Here is a 19,795-nt window from a genome sequence, read left to right as displayed (position 1 = left end):
CGGCCTCTCCAGCTGCCTGGCTGAAGACCCTGCCTCTAGGAATCCTACTCTCTGCAGGTGGTCCCTAACCTGTACAGCGAGCTCTACCCAAGCTCCTTGCCCTCAACTCCAAACATGTTCTTGCCCCCTATTGCTGTAAAAGGTAGGACTAGGAAACTAGGCCCAAAATGCTTGAAATAATACCCTTTGCAGGGTTGGGAATAGTGTTTTCTGATTGGATATGTCATAGGTGCTCACTGAAAAAAAAGTTACCAATTTGAGAAAGAGAAAACAGAAAGATAACCATCCATAATCCCATTATCCAAAGGCAACTATTGTGCACATGCATCTACCTTTTTTAATCCATAATCTTGTATCATTGAGTTCACACTATGGATGCAAATTTCTATCTTGTTGGTGCTGTTTTTCTCACTGAGCGTAATACATTAAGAACATTCAAAATGATCTCCGACTACTTAGAACCCGTAAGTTTTTACACTGATGTTTCCTCTGGATTGATCCCCCGTTTCTGGCCTACCGTCCCTCACTTTAGTACAAGTTTCTAGGCTCTCCCAACTCCATTACTGCAAGTGACTCTTGGCTGGCCTAGTACAACCCTCAAGTCAGTCTCTCAAAATAATGCTTAGAGAGTCTTGTCTCTACTCCAGGGTTTCCAATGCTGCTGCCTCCCGGCTCCCAACAACAATACACAAAATCCATAACCTGGGTCAGGAGACCTTGGACAGACAGACTGACTTCCCATCCTGAAAACTCTGACATAAGCCTTCTGTTCCAACCACAGTGAGGTACTCACTGCCTTTCAAACAAACATTCCTAGCATTTAGCATTTGGTCACTAAAGGAACAGTACAGATTTAGTGAAGAAAAAACAGATATGACTCAGGCCCTCTGGAAGTGAGCAGAGTAATGAGGAAGTCAGGCCTTTTAAAATACACATTAACATGCAGAATTACAACCTGGGTATGTGAGATGAGAACAGAATTAAATGGGGGTGGAGTGGGGTGTCCCAGGCAAGGCCAATTCTGCTGGGACATGAACAGGGAGAGAGGCACAGGATAAAGCTAGAGAGACAGGCAGGATTCCACCTGCTGAACTATATTTCTTAGATTTATTTTCAATGCTGTTCCTTAAGTGTCTTTCCTCTTACTTACCCTTTTGACTAGCCTTTTAGCTTCAACTCAAATTCTACGTTGTTTTTCCATGAGGGCTGGACAGGTCCCCTCATATAAGGGAACTCTGTCTCAACAATCATGGCATTTACATGTGCCAATCATGTACGTCCCAACCATATGTTGCCCATTTACTGGGTCACTTATGTGCCTATTTATGAACAAGGGCTTGATGTTAAACAGCAACCCTACCTGAAACGCAATCCCTCAAGGTGTTTAGCCCTCATACTGTTGAATGAATGAATACAGTGAAATGTACAGAGAATAGGAAAAGACCAGTATGTATTTGCACTGAAGAGTTAAATGTATGATTCCACTGTACCACCAAATTCTTATTTTCACCCATGTCCCCTTCTCAACCCTCTCCTTTCGTTTGTGTATTCCTCTAGATAAAGGTGGCGGTAGGTAATTAGGACAGTTTAGAGAATGAGTTGGGGCTGCTAGCCCAGCAGTAATTCTGACCAGCTTTGCATAATTTATTCCCTGTCCTTCCACTTCAAGCATTATTTGGAGGTATCCAATGGAATTCTAGGCAATAACAGTATGAACGCTAGTATTGTTAAAGAAAATAATCTAACAGTGCATAAAGTAGACCATAATGTAGATAGTATAAAAATTATAGCACAGGATCACTAGATGTATGATGAATGTGCTAGATTTATGGTCTCATAGCTATAGAAAAAAGTACAGTATAGACTTTGGAAAGTGGTCAGAGAACAGTGACACAACACAATAAGACTTTAAGAATAGCATCTATAAAGAAAAGATTGTTTTTCTTTTGTAAAATGCCTGGAGATATAAAAAGCAAACTCTCTTTAGTATGCAGAACTTTCTCTGGAAAAAAAGGGAGGTTTAACTGCACAATATGGGTACTAGTTAGAAAAAAAAAAAAGAAAATCGTACAATAAGAGCTTCTTACACTGTGAATTAAGTTACTGAGGGAACATAATTTACCTGGATTTATTTAAAATGCCAGAAACAGAAGCTTAAACTGATAAGTTTCTGGCTATAAAACAAAGGAGAAATTGAAGCCTGGATATAATTTCAATAAACACTTTGATAGGATCTATAGTTTTTCAAAGGAGAATGGGGGCTAAGCCACAAGACTCAAAAATGACACATAAGTCTGGATAAAGAAAACTCATTTTTGTCAAGAATAGAATCACTATAAGAACAACAGCTGGAATTTTTGTGGTTCATTAATGAGTGTAAGGTAAATCTAAAATAAGCATAAAGTGTAATGCAAAATATATAGCAAATGTAAAGTAATACACACTTTTAACTGTATTGCTAACTTAGAGAACAAAGTAATGTCCTTGATAAAATTCAGTGTTCGAGTATATAAAATCATGCTGTGGGTGGTGGTGGGGGGAGGGGTAGTCAGAAAGCAACTGCATCTGTCAAATGAAATGTGAATAACAATTTTTTATTTCAATTTTTAATAACAGGAATTACTCCCCAAGCCTTCAAATAAATTAAAATAAATGTAAACCTGTAATTCTACAGACTTCACTTCCAATATTTTCTGTGAAGGTCACAGAAATAAGAACATATTCAGATACTTTTTTTTCTTAATGTAGGAGTATAAAAGTGCTTTTCACTGATCCTAGAAAATTGGCTCTCAGTGACAGTTTATAGTTCTTAGTTTTCCACAACTTTTTTTTTTAAAAAAAAAACACATAACTTTCTTTAAAAGCCAAATTCAAGTGACTTAGGTGGTTTCCACAGGAACACACTTGAACATTTCAGGCCCTATGTCCAGTGGGCTCCACCTAATAGCTGTTCAGGCATGGCAATATGAAGCTTATAGCCATTCAATAAAAAAGAAGTTAGCAAAGTGGAGTGTTTTTTCAAAGCCACCTACTTTACTGAGTACAACAATTAAAAATTTGTATGAAATGGCCTAAAAGGAAACCTTTTATTTCACTAATTTCCAATCCTGCCCTGGATATTTTTAAATTTTTAAATGCTAATTTGAAGCAATTTTACAAGTTCCAAAAATTAAAGCAGCCTTCTTCTGTAATTTTGGGAGAAAGCCTAGTGAGCCTTAAATTGCCCGGCTAATTGTTTGGAGAACTCCCCGTCTACTGCCTCAACTCCCCTTAGGATTCCAAATTATAACAGCATCAAGTGGTCAGCTCTTAGGAGCTCTGGGACCTAGAATACTATTAATTTCCAATTGATTAATATTTAACTCGTGTTTTTAAGGGATTGTTTTAAGAATTCTTTCCACGATTACGTTAGGAATTCAGAAATGAAGTTGTTAGTGACAAGATTTTATTAGAGGAATATCTGGGGTCAGATTTTAAAATTTTGATTACTTATAAACAGACTATTGTTCTCTTTCCTACTTCAAAGGCCCAGGCCATAACCTCTGAATTTATGAGGATGGTGGCTCTTCATTATTGCTAATGTGACCAATAATTTCCAATTATATCACACTTTATAATATGCACACTATACCCAATATAATGATATGTCATTTCAATGTAGCTAGCCCATGAACTTGTACAGGTTTAATGGGATTTCACGTATTTAGAATTTCATCATAAAGGGGCCCTTTGGAATCATTATAACATCAATCCTTTCCCATTATAAGACTCAGCTCTCTTACTAGGCAGGGCCTCAGGGCTCAAGGCAAGGCTTAACTTACCCATAGATTGTAAGCCAGATCCCAATAAAAGCCATAGTACTTGGGGAGAACATTAGTAAATGGCAATGATGACATAGTAAAAACTTTTTAGTGAATCAGGGGATCAATCACAAAGGCGGACAATGATTGTTCATAAGAGAAAAAATTCTTATGACTTGAAGTAATATTTAAGATCTACACATTTAATTCCCTACTTTTGGGGAAAAGGACTATGTAATTGGGGGCAAATTAAGTACAGAATAACTCATGTTCCATTTAAGTCACAACTTTCTAACTGTAACTGTCAGGGTTGAATTAATTAGGATATTTAATACCAAGGAGAAAAAAGGCTTGCTTCTAGAATTATTTTTTTTTTTTAAGAAAGAAAGAAAAAAAGAATGACATGCAGCTGAAAGAGTTGTTCCCCGAGCCTGGTGATAAAAACTGTCAGCCCTTATGTGTGAAGGGTTTATTTTTTTTCTTGAACAAATAGTGTGCTAGTGTTTTAAGAAAAAAAAAATTCCACTGAACCTCCATAAACCTTGATCACATTACTATGCTTTCTATACCTTATGTGAATGGTCCTTCATTTTCTTCTTGTCCCTTAATGCATGAGGGATAAATATATGAATATCTTATGGTCCATTATGGATGTCATTCTAGACTGTAAAGGAGGGAAGGGGGACAAAAGTAGTTCCAATGAGCCCCCCCGCCCCACTTCCTATGGATTTTAATCATCCCTAGTTGACATGTAGCTTTGAGAGTATGCGGGTAGGCACACACAAACACCCACAATTAGTCCAGGGTAGAATCTGAGCTCCACTTGAGACTATATAGGTAATATTTCAAACTGATTGGCATTTCCCCCCTGGGGCCTTGTGCATAATAAAGTCTTCACAACAGACTTTGGAAATCATTAAAGTCTGACTGAGGCACACATAAAAGTAGACTGTCAACACTTGGCTGTTCAGAAGCTCACTCTCTTGGCTAGCAGATTAAACAGGCTCTTGGTTTTACTTCTCCTTCCTCTTCCTTACATGGTCCACTTTTGGGGGCATGTCTTTCCTCATTTGCAGAAACTCCATCAGAAGGTGGTAAGGGGAAAAGAGAAAATTTAATCTGCAAACTTGACAGTAAATCTGGGAAGAGACTTGGTAATTGATTGTACTTGCTGAAATCAGGTTTGGGGGTTGTGTTGCTGTTCTAGCCAACCATTAGTCATCAAGGCTAGCTGCAAGTTGACTCCACAAACTTTGTTTTATGTAATTTATAGATCAATGAACTAAACGCACACTGACTACAAAACATACCATTTTAAAAGTAACTACAGGAATATGCAACTTCAGTGGTCGGCAAACTGTGGCTCGCGAGACACATGCGGCTCTTTGGCCCCTTGAGTGTGGCCACGAAGTTTCAATTGCACTGTACGTGCACGCCCGCACATGGTATTTTGTGGAAGAGCCACACTCAAGGGGCCGCAGTTTGCCAACCACTGTGCTACTTGAATGAAACATGTAGGTCCTTTTATTAAATAAACAAATAAAAAAATGAATTCTTTTGTAAGAGAATTATCACCCTACCCCAACTTATTAGCTTTAAAGACTACATTTTCTTGAAACCCCATATATCTATCTAAGAATTTCATTAAAGTAACATTGTAACTGAAAGGCATATTTACTTTTGATAAAACATATGCTTTAAACTCTATCAGAGGTGGGGAAGAAACATTTCAAAACTAAGAGATCAGTGATACATAAAGCCGGCATCTGGTAAGAAATACCTATAAGAAAGAAATTACTATATTCCATCTTTTTTTTGAAAACGAACATCCCCTTGTGTCACAAGTATTTTGCCTTCCCCCTCTCAGTAAGTCAGCCTGAAATCTCATTCTAAATCTATAATCAATCTTTCTCTGTTTCCCCCTACTGTAATCCCTTACAAGTGTGGGCTATCACACACACTTCTGACACTGATGTGTGTTTTCTTCTGGATTGCTGGATTTGCCTAATGCATATATCAAGTATCAAACTGCTCTGCACCCATGACTTGTGGAATAAAAGACCCTACATAGAACGATTTGCTCGTTTAATAAAAAAAAGTTAAGAAGGTAGTCTCAAGTCTTAGGAAAGGAAAAGTCTAAACTAATCAAGTTTTAAATGCAAGAGCAAAAAAAATATTATGGACTAGTAGAGCAATACTTACTGATTTTCCTGCTAATATGATCAAAGTATGATTGAGCAGACAAGGAAACCTTGAAGTTACCATCCCATTCTACTAGCTGGCTGTTTGACACATATGAGTTACCCACAGGATAAATATCTTTGAGGCCACTGGCAAAGTAACACTATTTTATATCATCACAGATATGTAATGGAGTTCAAACTTCCTGGAAAGAAGTGAAGTCTCCTGAAATAATGTGAACAAAGCAACCAAGGGAGCATGCTGTCAGCACTCTGAATCCTGGGTACCAATTTGATAATGATAATGACACTAATTTCTAATTTAAATTTCTATTAATCAGTATCAACAGACAAAATTTAAAAAATCCAGATTTTAAAATGTAGCCATTTTTTTCCTTTAGATATTTTACTGTATTTAAAACCAGTAATAGAAAACACTTGCCAAGTTCATTTAGTCTCTGACTGAGGCACACATATGTGATTTCCTAATTTACAGCTTGCACGTACAGATGTTCACACTTAGTAAAAGGACTTCTTAATAGCTTTTTTTTAATTAAAAGTGTGTTGATAATAGGTGTTTTAAACATATCCAAACAACACAGCTGAACTGACAAATGCCTGTCTTCATGCCTCACCATGTCTCACATTGTGGCAAGATTTTTATAAGAGAGAAAAGATTATGAATCAGTCGCACGTATACAGAATAAATGTTACCCCCCAAAACCTCCAAATGAAATCTTTCATTAATTTTTCTCTCTATGATCTGTTTCCAAGTAGAAAATGTTAGATTGCTACTAGGTTTATGTAGCCGAGAGCAGAACCACACAGCCTTTGCGTGCTGCCTGCAGGTTTTTTTTTTTCTCCTTTGCAAAACTTTGAACCCCATCCAGCTTTGACACACTGCCTCTTCAGTTAATAACTATCAAGTTTCCCTTGTCTCCTGTCTACTTCTCTTTGAGGCAATTGCGCACTCAGCACCCCGAGATAATAACACACATCTATAAGATAAAAGCAGTGGCATTAATGTAATTGTCTGCCTCTCTCTCTTTAGCCTAATCTTTTTCTCCTTCAGTTTTGACTGCCTGTGTGACACCTGTTTTTGTCTCCTCTGATCCTACGACAGGTTTTCCGCTGACAAGGTTTTTGCCTGACAGAGATTCCGAAGACAAGAACATAATAAAATATGAAGAACTGCTTGTCAGAGTTTCTGCCAATGCTCACATGAAATAGAGAAAAAATGACTTTTTTTTTTTTTTTATGAGGGGCCCTATGATGGTCGCTTTTGGCCTGTCAGGAAAAAGACCTCTCTGGCCAATTTCTCCAAGCAAAACAGGTGTTTTCTTTTATGTTAAAGGTTGATTTGTTTTTTTAATTATTACTGATAGTAGAAAACCTGAACAGCCAAAAGTGGGGAAGGGAGAATTTCTTACTCTCAGACTTCTGCAGGCAAAGGAGTATTGAAGAACTGCTACATAGAAGTGGAAGATATTTCACTCCAAAACCATATCTTCTGACTAAAACAAAAATCCCTACATCTGTTAATGATCAAATAAATTTAACTTCTCTAAAATAAACTCCCTGTTAGTGAGACTACTAAACACTCTCACCTACCTTTCACTTGTTTTGTTGTCTGAAGACACAGAAGGAAACAGAAGTGAAAGCAGAGTGAGGGCTGGAAAGGAGAAATGCAGAAACGGGACTAAAGGCAAGGTGTTTGCAGGCTGCTGGAAAAGAGACTGGCAATTAGGAATCAGAGACTTTTAGATATACTTGTGAGACCTGCCATGAACTGTTGGTTCCATGTGCTCCCTCCGGGGAGATGCTGGGGTAGGTATCAGCACACCGAGATGAGGAAGTGCACTTCCTGAGCTCCCAATCCAGGGGAGGGGTCAGTATCCCACAGAAACCACCCTGCTGGTCCAGGCAGAATACACTGAGGGCACACAGAGGGATGCATGTGCTCCTGATGACGGGGGCAGGATCAGTGATGAGGCAAGGGTGAACGCACAAAGGGCTGGGACAGAGTTGACAGCGATGAGTGAAAGGAGCATGAGATCTAGGATTTGGGCTTTTAGGATTCTCAACACCAATTTGAACTACTCTACCAAGCAAGTCACTTTAACCCAAGCTTCGGTTCTCCAAATACATTATCTAACTCTTAGGCCTAGCAGAGTGATTTTAACAGAAATATAAGTCAAGTCACGCGTGTCATTTTCATTTTTATAGTCTCATTTAAAAAGTGAAAAATAATGAAACTATTTTAAAAAATATTTTATTTAAAATAAATTTAATATACATTAAACTATCAATATAGAGACAATATAAGAATAATTCGTAATGCGATTATGTGTGTGTGTGTGTATATATATATATATATATATATATATATATATATATATTAAAGACTAAAAACCCAATGTATCCTTTATACTTACAACATATCTCAGTTGGGACTTAGGCACATTGCAAGTGCTCAAATCCACAAGAGTGGCTTCGTTAGTGAGCAGCCAGTTCTAAGCTGCCTTTGCATTCCTTGGCCCCACTTGAATTTAAGGCCCAACAAGTCCATGCTTTCAACCAGATGGGTTAGGACTTGCTTTTGTAGTGTCAAGCAGGCTGGGAGGCCTAGGAGGCCAAGGTAGAGATTTCCCTGGGTCTCAAAGAGCAGCTTCAAGGAGAGAAGAAACTTCCTATAGGGCCCTTAACAGACACTGCTTATGAATCTATTCATTTGTGGCAGTAACTCCTTAGAATACTTTCCACATGTTGCTTTGGCTATAGGCTCACTAACTAGTAACCGATTAATTCAAGGAGCTTTTAAAGTGCTACAAACATCTACCATGCAAGAAGGCAAAGACTGGTTGGGAATGAGTTACATAAACAACATTTCATGCCTCCCCAGTAGACAAGTAGGAACTTATCTAAAATACCATCTTTATCTCAGTCAGTGATTTCACTCTTCAATCAAAAAAGGGAGAGGGACATGTCCCAGTTGGAAGAAGCCATCACTGTGACACAAAGGAGAAGGAAGAATAAGTGAGAGCAGCAAAATGGTATTGCTGAGGCATACTGGGTCATTATGACCTAGCAGACTCTCCTAGTTTGTCTGAACAGGCATCCTGAGTAAAATGTGAGGAGTTGCATGTATTTCATTTATAAACCCCTTCAATTTGTGTTCTGCTTAACCTGGTGAACCCCAGTTAATTAAGATGCTCCTATAAACAATTAAGCTTCCTGTAGGATCGTTAGCAAGATATAAAAATTTATGATGTAATAAAGGGCAATAAAATGATAAAGTGGTGAGCCCATCAAAGCACTTCGTATGCAAGAATATAGGTGTGGAAACAGGCAAAAGTAGCTTTAACCCTGTTTCAAATTCATCTACTTCTGGTTTTTTGAACTTTCAACACGTAAATATTCCTACAATTCATTTCAACTGGTCTGATTTTCTTTCTCATAATGTGACTTTTGGGATACAGTGTTTCCTACTTCCCTTCAAATAGGGAGTGTGTGTTTCCCCCAGGAAATCCAAGACAGTTCCATCCCTTCCTTTTCCCTTAAAATTCCACTCCCCTGGGAACACTTGGACCCTCAGCCAAAAGAACTGGTGACCTAAACCCTGCCACTGGGCACTGAAGAAACCGCCATGGAAGGGAAGGAGCTCACACCACCACCTCTGACCTGAAGTGAGGCTCTAGATCAGCGGTTCTCAACCTGTGGGTCGCGACCCCTTTGCATTTCACAGGGGTCGCCTAAGACCATCGGAAAACACATATATAATTACCTATTGTTTTTGTGATGAATCACTATGCTTTAATTATGTTCAATTTGTAACAATGAGATTGGGGGTCACTACAACATGAGGAACTGTATTAAAGGGTCTCGGCATTAGGAAGGTTGAGAACCACTGCTCTAGACAGTCTCCTTAACGTGATGTCCACTCGTTCATTTAATCCTTTCAAAGCCTCGCTGTGATAGTTTGGTTTTTCCTATTATTATTTGAATTTACCGATAAAAGAACTGCAATGGGATTTGACCACTGGTCTGGCCACACCCACCTTTTAGTCACTAGACTAAGCAAAGCAGGCAGGTCAGATCCTCAAGAGTGAAGTTTCACTTCTGCAAGAGTTCAATAATGAAAACAGGCGAAGTGGATTATCTCATTCAATCCTAGGAAGAACTCTAGTGTAGGCGTTCTCCCTGTCCACACTTCACAGATGAGAAAACAGAGGTTACAGAACTTGGCCACGATTCTACTATGATAGTAAGTGGTGAGCCAGGCTGTGAACCTATGCAGAGCTGCACTCTTACCCAGTCTTTATCTTCCCTACCATTTGTGCACCTGAAGCTTCTTTCTAGGCTGCGGTTCCCACTTTGCATACGTCAATCTCAAGAGCCTCCCTAGAAACTGCTTTGGCACCTTACACTTCAGTGACCAGAATTTACCAGATACACCTCTTGTTCCAGCTGAATAAAATGGAGCTAGAAAAAAAAAAAAAAAGAAGATCTGGAGAGCTAAAAGGCAGAGCGCCCAAGATTTTAAGGGGAGGCACTGCTTGTGCTATGACTTTTAAAAAGGAAAAAATTTTTGAGGGAGTTCAAAGCATCATCTGAAAGGTGGGCAGGCAGAGAAACAAATCAAAATAAGCAGCTCAGGGGCACAATAAGAATACAGTGACTGCCATTAATCAAGCGCCAAACCTCTGCCTTGCCTTTGTGGGGTGTCCTCCCTTTAAAGCTAATCAGTGGTGATCAGGGAGTAAAGGAGAGAAGCAGAAGAGGGTGACATGCCCTCGGGTCAGCAAAGGAGGTCCCTGTGCCAACCAGGAAAATGGCCTTGTTTTTGCTCTCTAAAATAAAAATAAATGAACAAATGTTCAGGGACGTTGTCCATGGAAAGGCCAGGACCCAGCTGCCTCGCCAGAGGTAGGAGTCAGCTGAAAGCCGTTTCCCTAATTTCAGGAGGATTTTGCAGCGAGGGGCCGCCAGGTTTCAGAGCACAATGTGGAAGCGCTAAGACCACTAGAAAGCAGGGGTCCCCACCTTTTCCACACCAGTGTGCCAGGGAAAGAGGGCTGCGGAGTTCCGAGCCACGTGTTTCTCAGCAAAGCCACCTACCTATCTTCCCAAAGGATCAAGTTCTGGCTTTGCCTGCATTCCCTGGGAAGCCTGCATGTACTCTCCTGTGCTAAGAGCTCATGTTAATACCTTTCTTATATATTTCACTAAATCCTAAGTAGCAGCCTGCAACACTTTTCTCCCAAAGCAAAATTCCCTCTTCTCGGGACAACCTCCAGGGCAGGCAAGAGGAAGGCCAGCGCTTTCCTGTAGGTTCCTATCTGGGCGTATTACTTTCCTTTGTCAGAGGAAACTCAATTTTACTCACCCTCCTTTCTTGATCTTGACAAATTTACAAATTTTCTTACAGAAACTGCTGCTGAGTTACTCAGAATGATGTCACAGACATGTCATACTTTGTTGCTCATGATGGGGACCCATTTGTGGTAGGAAGAGGAGAAAAGTAGGGAAGAAAACAGGGCAGTTCTACCGGCTTTTGGACTCAAGTCAGAGAGAATATTGCAGTGTTACCAATTGAGGATAAACTACTCTCACAGATGCGTAGACAATTCATAAGAAGAGCACAGACTGGGACAAATAATAAAGACACGTGACCTTTCTCTGGTTAAAATGAAAAATGACTAGTTTTGATTTGCCTTGCTGAAATCCTTATTAAAGTACCATGCTGCCAAAAAAATTAGAGGAATTTGTAAACACGACAGAGATCTCGTGATTTTAAACACAGAACTGACCTAATCAAAAGATTTATTATAGAATGCTCAGAATCAATGGCCCGACTTATGCAAATTAGGCCTAACTATGATATTCTTCTCTGTGTATGCTTGCCAGACTAGTTAGTAAAATCACAGGGCACTCAGCTAAATTTGCATGGTACATGCTAATACTAAAAAAAATAAATAAATTGTTTGCCTGAAATTCAAATTTAATGGGGATATCCTATATTTTCTTCTTTTATGTCTAAGATATAAATGACATATAACATGTTAGTTTTAGGGATACACCATATCTGATATTTTTTCAAATTGTGTGAGGGTTATTTATAGAGATAGATACCTCTGTTCTGATAAGATATATCATGTACAGAGCTGAGAACTCAAACTCAGTGATGCTGAAAAAAAAATTACTTCCAGTGAATTATAAAAAAAAGGTTTGGAATTAATGGATTATATGAATATTAAGTCTTACAGTACATTAAACCATAAAGCTGGTTGCTATATGACACTAAATTAACTTTATACTGCTCACTACTTCCTGTGGCACAGAACTGAAGAATACCTGGCACAGTAGTTTACATGTGACGTATGCTTAATAAACATCTATTGATTGATGGCCAAGCCTGCTCATTTGACATTAAAAAAATCTGAACAGTTTGGAAACTGGCAGAGAAGCAGCTGGCTTGATGAGCAAATAATTAAGGTAATAAAGTAGGACTATCTTTTCCTTGAATGAACTGCAAATAGTAAAGAGAAATCACATTCATGGAACATAAAGAAAAGGTCTTAAGATTTCCAGTGCAACAAGCATTCTTGCAGGCAGACCTCAGCCAAAGTAAATAACTAGTGTTAGTTTAGATTGCTTAGAAGTGAATGAAAATTCCAGCATCACGCAGCTTGTTGAAATGACACATCTTATTGGTTTACAGTCAAAGTATTCTGTGAAGAAAATATTTTACACCGAGAAAGCTGCTGTGGGGTTCACTAAACTATGTAATATATTTCTTATTCATCAAGCCTCATATCCTTGCCAAATGCTTACTAGACATACCAAGAGACAGTGGAAAAATTTTTAAGGTAATTGTAACAAATGGGTTTCCTCAGAAGTAAAAACTACTAATCTAGGAAAGGGAAAACATTACATTTTTAAAATCTGCCCACTTCTTTTATCAAATACACCACATCATAATAAAAAATAAGTTTCTAGATGTTTGTATTATCATGAAATACTCCTAAAAGTCCTTTAGAAAATAACTTACTTTTTAAAAAATGTTACTACTTTATTTATATTGTTAACAGCTTAGAAATAAAATATTTATCTAGACAATGACATTTAAACTAATCCTATATAATAAAGAGGTAATATGCAAATTAACCCTCATGCCCTCACAAGATGGCTGCCTATGACCAGGTCAGCAGGGGGGTTAGTGAGGGACGACCAAACGACTGAACAGCAGGCTGGGTGGGGCAACCAGGCTGGCGAGGGGGGGGCAGTTGGGGGCGACCAGACCAGCAGGGGGGCAGTTAGGGGTGACCAGACCGGCGGGGGGGGCAGTTGGGGGAGATTGGGCTGGCAGGGGGGGCAGTGAGGGGCTATGAGGCCAGCGGGGGAGGGGGGCAGTTGGGGGCAACCAGGCCGGCAGGGTGGTCTGTTAGGGGTGACCAGGTCAGCAGAGGGGGGCAGTTAGGAGCGACCAGGCAGGCAGGCAGGTGAGCGATTAGGAGCCAGTGGTCCAGGTTTATGAGAGGGATGTCCCCCACAGGGTCCTGGATTGGAGAGGGTGCAGGCTGGGCTGAGGGAACCCCCACCCCCTGCACAAATTTTATGCACTGGGCCTCTAGTTTTCAAGTAATAACAAAAATGATTCAGTACAACAGTTCTTAACCTTTCACCACACCTCCAGTTTGTCACCAAGGCAAGGAGGTCCTATTGCAACACTTCCCACTTGGAGCAGATTCCTTCTGGGAAAGCGCTGAGGTGAGAGCACTCTTCCTCATGCCCCACCTTTACACATCACCGGGTGTACATGGTGACACTTACTAACTCCTAAGCCTTTGTGAACTCCTTGGCTGAAGCTTTAATTCAGCGAATGGAAGAATAACGACTCTAGTGTGGTGGGAAAGGGTCAACACACAACCAACTGAATTTCTACCAACATGAACATCTATGTCACCAGAAAAGAAGCCTGATGTCTCATTTGGCACTTTTGAACCAAGAACTTGTAAAATATGTATTTTTAAAAATATATTTTTATTGATTTCAGAGATGAAGGGGGAGGGAGAGAGAGGAGGGAGGTGTGTGTGGAGAGAGAGAGAGAGAGAGAGAGAGAGAGAGAGAGAGAGAGAGAGAGAGAGACACGTATCAATGCTGAGAGAAAATCATTCATCAGCTGCTTCCTGCATGCCCCACACTGGGGATCGAGCCCACAACCTGGACATGTGCCCTGACCAGGAATTGAACCGTGACCTCCTGGTTCATAGGTAGATGCTCAACCATTAAGCCATGCCAGCTAGGCAAATATGTTTTTTTAAAAATAATTTTTCAAGACGCACTCGATCATTCTACTTAACTGAAGGGAAAGCATAGGAAAGACAATGCAAAACAGAGGAGGAAAAAATACAATTGTTAAGTGAATTCAGTGGCAGTATGCACAAGTCCTTTATTCAAGAATGCTGAATAGAAATATGACAAACTTAGAAACTCCGGGTTACTTCTGCCATACCAACTAAGTTATTATACAGTACAGGCATGGACATTCTATACCCCAAAAAAGCTTGTTTTAAATAAAGTTAAATACAATAAAGCCCTGCTTTCTAATATCAAAGTAAAAGAGTTGAAATTCACTAATGGGGAGGAAAGGGCAGGAAATCCTTTATTAATTCAGTAGGAAATAAATACCTATTTATATTCAAGGAACTTTTTTTTTTTGCTCCCCCTCACTCCCTTAAGTCAATGGTCCTAAAGATTTCAAGGAAGTAATTTGTGAATAGAATCAGGGTCCAGTGAGTAATTTTAAAACCCACGTGTTATATATGATAAAGTAATCACCCACTTGTTGTAATTTTTAAAACATTTTTCTTAATATTTTTGTGACACTGCTAATGTCAACAATTCAAGCAGGTTTGAGAAGCAATTTATAAAGTAATGAAGTGAATGAGTGTGCGCGCATGTGTGTGCGTGTGTGTGTGTGTGTGTGTATAATGTACAATGACCATGAAATCCAACATCTTATAAAGAAACCAAAGAGGCTGCTAACAGTGGAGATACAGGAAAACAGTTATTCAAAAGAGGCTGACATTTTTCTAAAAATTCTTCTTTCTGTAGAGAACATCATCTGGTTTTGGCATTTGGTTATTTTTTAATAGTAAACATAGGAAATTTTTTTTACAGTACAGCAAAGGTAGAATGTGTTCAGTGCTATGATAAAATACTTCTATGAGGTATATCTCAGTAGTCTTTTGCTGTTCCATCCTCTAAAATCACTCACTAGAAAAAACAAGTCACATTCTCCTTGTCTTACACATAGGGCATTGCACTGTGTGAGGCAGGTAGGAAGACTACTGCATTTCACCTCTGAGCAAAAATAACTGTCTGTAGACATGACTTCAGGGTTTCTGCACAGTGGGGAGAGAATGCCGCGGTTAGTTTAAATGCTAAGGGCAAAAAGAGTAGGTGCTCTCAGCCCACTGCCAACTCGGAAGCTAGAAGCTAATCCCTCACTGTTGTATTTGCCCATGAATGGGGGAAGACTAGGGTTTGTAAATGTGTGTGCATGTATGTTGAATTGTACTAGTATACAGACATGTCTGTGTTATGGGGGAAAAGAGAGGTCAAGGTGGTAATAGTGGTGAAGGATAGTAAAATCTGAGAAACTCTAAAAGTAGTATCCCAGAATCAGAGGATTACTAATGACACAGTAGGAAAAGCAGAGGCAGATACAACAGAAATACCCTTATTCAAGTTTGGTGAAAAATTACATCCTTCAGAAAGCCTTAGAAATAACCATTGGCCAGGAATAATTTATGTTGTTCGAGGAGGAAGAAATATTGCTTCCCCCTATTACTACTAATGTAATATGCACGTGGAAGTTGGAGAGATGGAACAAACTGGTGACACAGTAAACGTTTATACTCACAAGGCAACCACAGTAGACAGATGATGGTAACACAAGATGGCTTTAGAAAAAATGAGAGTGAATAAATGAAAAGCCCCTTGTTTAATAACTGACCCCCCCTTTATTGCTCATCCATTGTCCAGTTTGTTACTTTAAACATATATTATTTATTTTAAAGGCATCCTATATTTTATCTTAATCCTCATAATAATCCTACAAAGTATTATTAATCTTATACTATACATAAAAAAATACCCCAAGATGTAGAGATGTTGATCTACATGCCACTGAAGCTGCAGAGCTGTTTTAACCCAATACTGCCCCTTGATTTTTGATGAACTTGGGACATAAGCAGTACTTCTTCAAGTTAAGAAGGATATTTAGAAAGTGCTATTTAGAAATGTGCTCCCCCAAAATTCAGAGATTGAAGCCTTAACCTCCAGTATTTCAGAATTTGGAAATTGGGCTTTTAAAGAGGGGATTAAGTTAAAATGAGGCCAGTGGAGAGTGTAGTCCCCAATCCAATCTGATTGGTGTCCTGATAAGAAGAGGAAGTGTGAATGGGACTCATCACAGAGAAAAGACCATTTGAGGACACAGGGAGAGGGCAGCCATCTGCAAGCCAAGACGAGAGTTCTCAGACTGAAACCAACCTTGACAATACCCTGATTTTGGACTTCTAGTCTCCAGAAGTTTCTGATGTTAAAGCTACCCAGTCTGTGGTATTTTGTTGTGGCAGCCCTAACAAACTAAGATAGGGACACAGAAGAGGTCATCAAATGTAGTATCAAATGCAGCGTAGACTGCGTAAGTAACAGCAGCTCATCTATTGTTCAAAACTGGCCTGAGGGTTGCTCCAGATGTTGGCCTTTACTTGAAGCAGGAATGAGTTCCATCCCTGGGGGCACTGACAGGTGGTGACTATACCTGCCAGGCACACTCCTTCCAGTATATTCCCCATACTACTATGTCTATCTCTTCTCACTCCTCCTCATAGAAACATGGCTGAAATGTCCCCACAAGGCCAACATACACACTCTAACGAGCAAGGGACATGATAAACGAAAAGCATTTCAAAGCAGAGCCTGGTGTTGTTACCTCAGATCTTGCTAGAATAACATGACATTTATAAAAACACAACCCACTCGATATTTGGCTCTGCTTGGGAATGAAGAATGTGCCTACTCAAGAACCTAGAAAGGCTGTCAAAGAAATCTCAAGTCAGAATTTCTTGTCTAAACATTACCTATCTTTAAAAATTCTATAGTCTAGGCAGTAAAGAAAATATCTCTACTTATTTACCGGTCTCCATTTGCCTAAACATTAAAAAACATAAGCCATATATAAGAACAAGTGAAATGCTTAGGGCAGGCACATTGATGGAACAGCTCTGTGCATCTGGCTAAAGCCTCCACACTGCCAGCCTTGGCCTGGATCACCTTTGTCCCCAACACACACCTACACAGAGCTCACACACCACCAATGCTGGCCATCCCAACACACACCCACACAGAGCTCACACACCACCAATGCTGGCCACCCCAACACACACCCACACAGAGCTCACACACCACCAATGCTGGCCACCCCAACACACACCCACACAGAGCTCACACACCACCAATGCTGGCCACCCCAACACACACACACACCCACACAGATCTCACACACCACCAATGCTGGCCACCCCAACACACACCCACACAGAGCTCACACACCACCCATGCTGGCCACCCCAACACACACCCACACAGAGCTCACACACCACCAATCCTGGCCACCCCAACACACACCCACACGGAGCTCACACACCACCAATCCTGGCCACCTCCAATCCCAGCACACACTGAAAGGGGTTATTTACGGATTACTTTCTCAGATACCAGCCAAACAATGTTCCCGTTCACTTTGTCACCCACCTTAGATTATACAGCATTTAACACCTGGGAGGATACACTCAGCCCCTAAGGCATATACCAAGGGTGAGCAGTCATCAAGGTGTTCTCCACAAGCAGCAAGGATTTGCCAGCTTCCCTCTGAGGTCTGGGCCCTGAAAGACCAACTGCGGCACGTTTGAGTTTCCATCAGGCCTGGTGCTTGCTGGCTGCTGTGAGGTTAGGTCAGAATCCCAGGGCCCCGCTGTCCTATAAACATCTCAGCCTTCTGTTGGGAGCTGCTCACGTAAGCCTTACATCTTGGAGCTGAAAATATGCTATTTGAGAACCGCAGGATGAATGTTTGCTGACACTTGGAGCACAGCTGACCCCTCTCATCTCCAGACCAGTGATTGCTCTACAAAAGCATGTACATTCACATGAACATAACAAGAACAGAAAGAAAGGCCCAGCTTTTCCTCACCATGTGCCACCCAGCCATGTTTGCACTGGTCGCAAGTCCGCAGGTTAATCTTCCCCGGCTGAAAACATTCGCACGTGCAGTTTACCAGTGTGCAACGGATGGCCTGGAAAGTAAAGTGGGAAAGGAGCATCAGCATCTGTTCGAAGGTACATTTCTTCCACATTTTACTAAGGAGCAACCACTTCTAGGTTTGAAGTCTTCATGTTCGGAGGGGCCTGGAGAGGTTTTTGATACCATCAAAATCTCATAAAAATGTAAGAAAAACAAGGTTCATTCACTAAGAGAGTATTTCATGCCATTCATGTGTAACCTTTAAATGAAAAGCATAGAGTAGAGGATGACTTATCCTACAAGATGCTGGATTTGTAACACCAGGATCCAAAAGAGGAAAAAAAAATGCTGCTATTCCCATGTAAGTTCATCCATTTGGCAGTAATGCAAAAATTATACATTCAAACAAGATAATGTTCAAGTGAAATGTTGATGAAAGTAAAACAAAACATACAAAGGTTATTAGAATATTATTGTTCTGCTGAGTTCCACTTAAATACTTCATTAATCTTTCAGAGACATGTTGAAAGACACTCCCATTGGCCCAATAAGGCCTAGTATACCGTATACTTCCAGTATTATTTATCACTTCCCAATTCCTTGTTTTCCCCCACTTGATATATTTATTCCACTTTCATTCCTATTTTGACAAATACAAAACAACCCTCCCTATATTTTAACAGTGATGCAAGAAAATAAGTCTAAATTTATTTTAAGAACAGATGTAGAATAGGAAAAGCCATTTATGGGAACATTTTATATCTGGAACAACCCAACTGTATCTTAGAAAACTTAAAAACACACTAAAAAATCTTTCATTTCTTTACAAGTATTATTAAAAAATCATCTCACCAATTTATATTATCAAGTGAATCCATAGAAAATTAGCATAAATGAAGTGTAACTTTTTTTATGGATAAAAACCTATACTTAAGAAGAAGTGTGCTAAAGCTGACCTATGCTCCTAGACTACAGTTAATAAATTTACCTCATACATTTCCTTCTAATTTGCATGGAAATTCTGAAGACAGAAGGGATTTTTTCCGATCATTCACAGATTAACAATCTACTGTAACTACCTGAACTGCCAGGAAAAGATCTCTCTGCAGCTTCATATGTAATCAATGATTGCTGATTTGGGGGAAAGCGGGGGAGGGGGCAGAGGAGCTACCCGCAACTGCAATTCTGTGCCTCCAAGCTATGCTCACTTGCACCCCCAGGTGCTCATCTTCCTGGAATCATTTGGAGTTCTACATAAACTGCCTCATTTGTAACAGACAGGATTTGAGATTTCATTAATATGATTGGACCAAATTCCATTTACAGAGACCAAGACTGAACAGGCTTTTACTGCTCCCTATGCTTTGGATCGGGCAAGTTGAAAGTAGTTTTCTTTCACTAATGACAATTAAATCTATAGGCCCCTATTCAGTTTCTGATGTTAAAGACCTCACTGAAGACTGCTTTCCTACTTCAATTCCATCCCTAATTTGCTCCTC

The 19,795-nt window shown here is 39.9% G+C and overlaps 1 protein-coding gene across 4 annotated transcripts in view; it reads right to left on the bottom strand.

Annotated features, from left to right (window-relative positions):
- Positions 1-19,795, bottom strand: part of BNC2 (basonuclin zinc finger protein 2) — a gene marked incomplete at its 5' end in the record, with an annotated part of 427,294 nt that overhangs the window by 132,644 nt on the left and 274,855 nt on the right. For all 4 annotated transcript variants that reach the window (XM_081103987.1, XM_081103990.1, XM_081103989.1 and 1 more), the window contains one exon: positions 18,246-18,348. In XM_081103987.1, coding sequence (XP_080960113.1) covers positions 18,246-18,348 — 103 coding nt within the window. The remainder of the gene's footprint in view (positions 1-18,245; positions 18,349-19,795) is intronic.

The sequence above is a fragment of the Myotis nattereri genome (assembly GCF_964212035.1).
Source record: "Myotis nattereri genome assembly, chromosome: 12".
NCBI classification, from domain to species: Eukaryota; Metazoa; Chordata; class Mammalia; order Chiroptera; family Vespertilionidae; genus Myotis; species Myotis nattereri.
The sequence above is the reverse complement of the archived record's forward strand: the minus strand, read 5'-3'. Positions and strand labels throughout refer to the sequence as shown.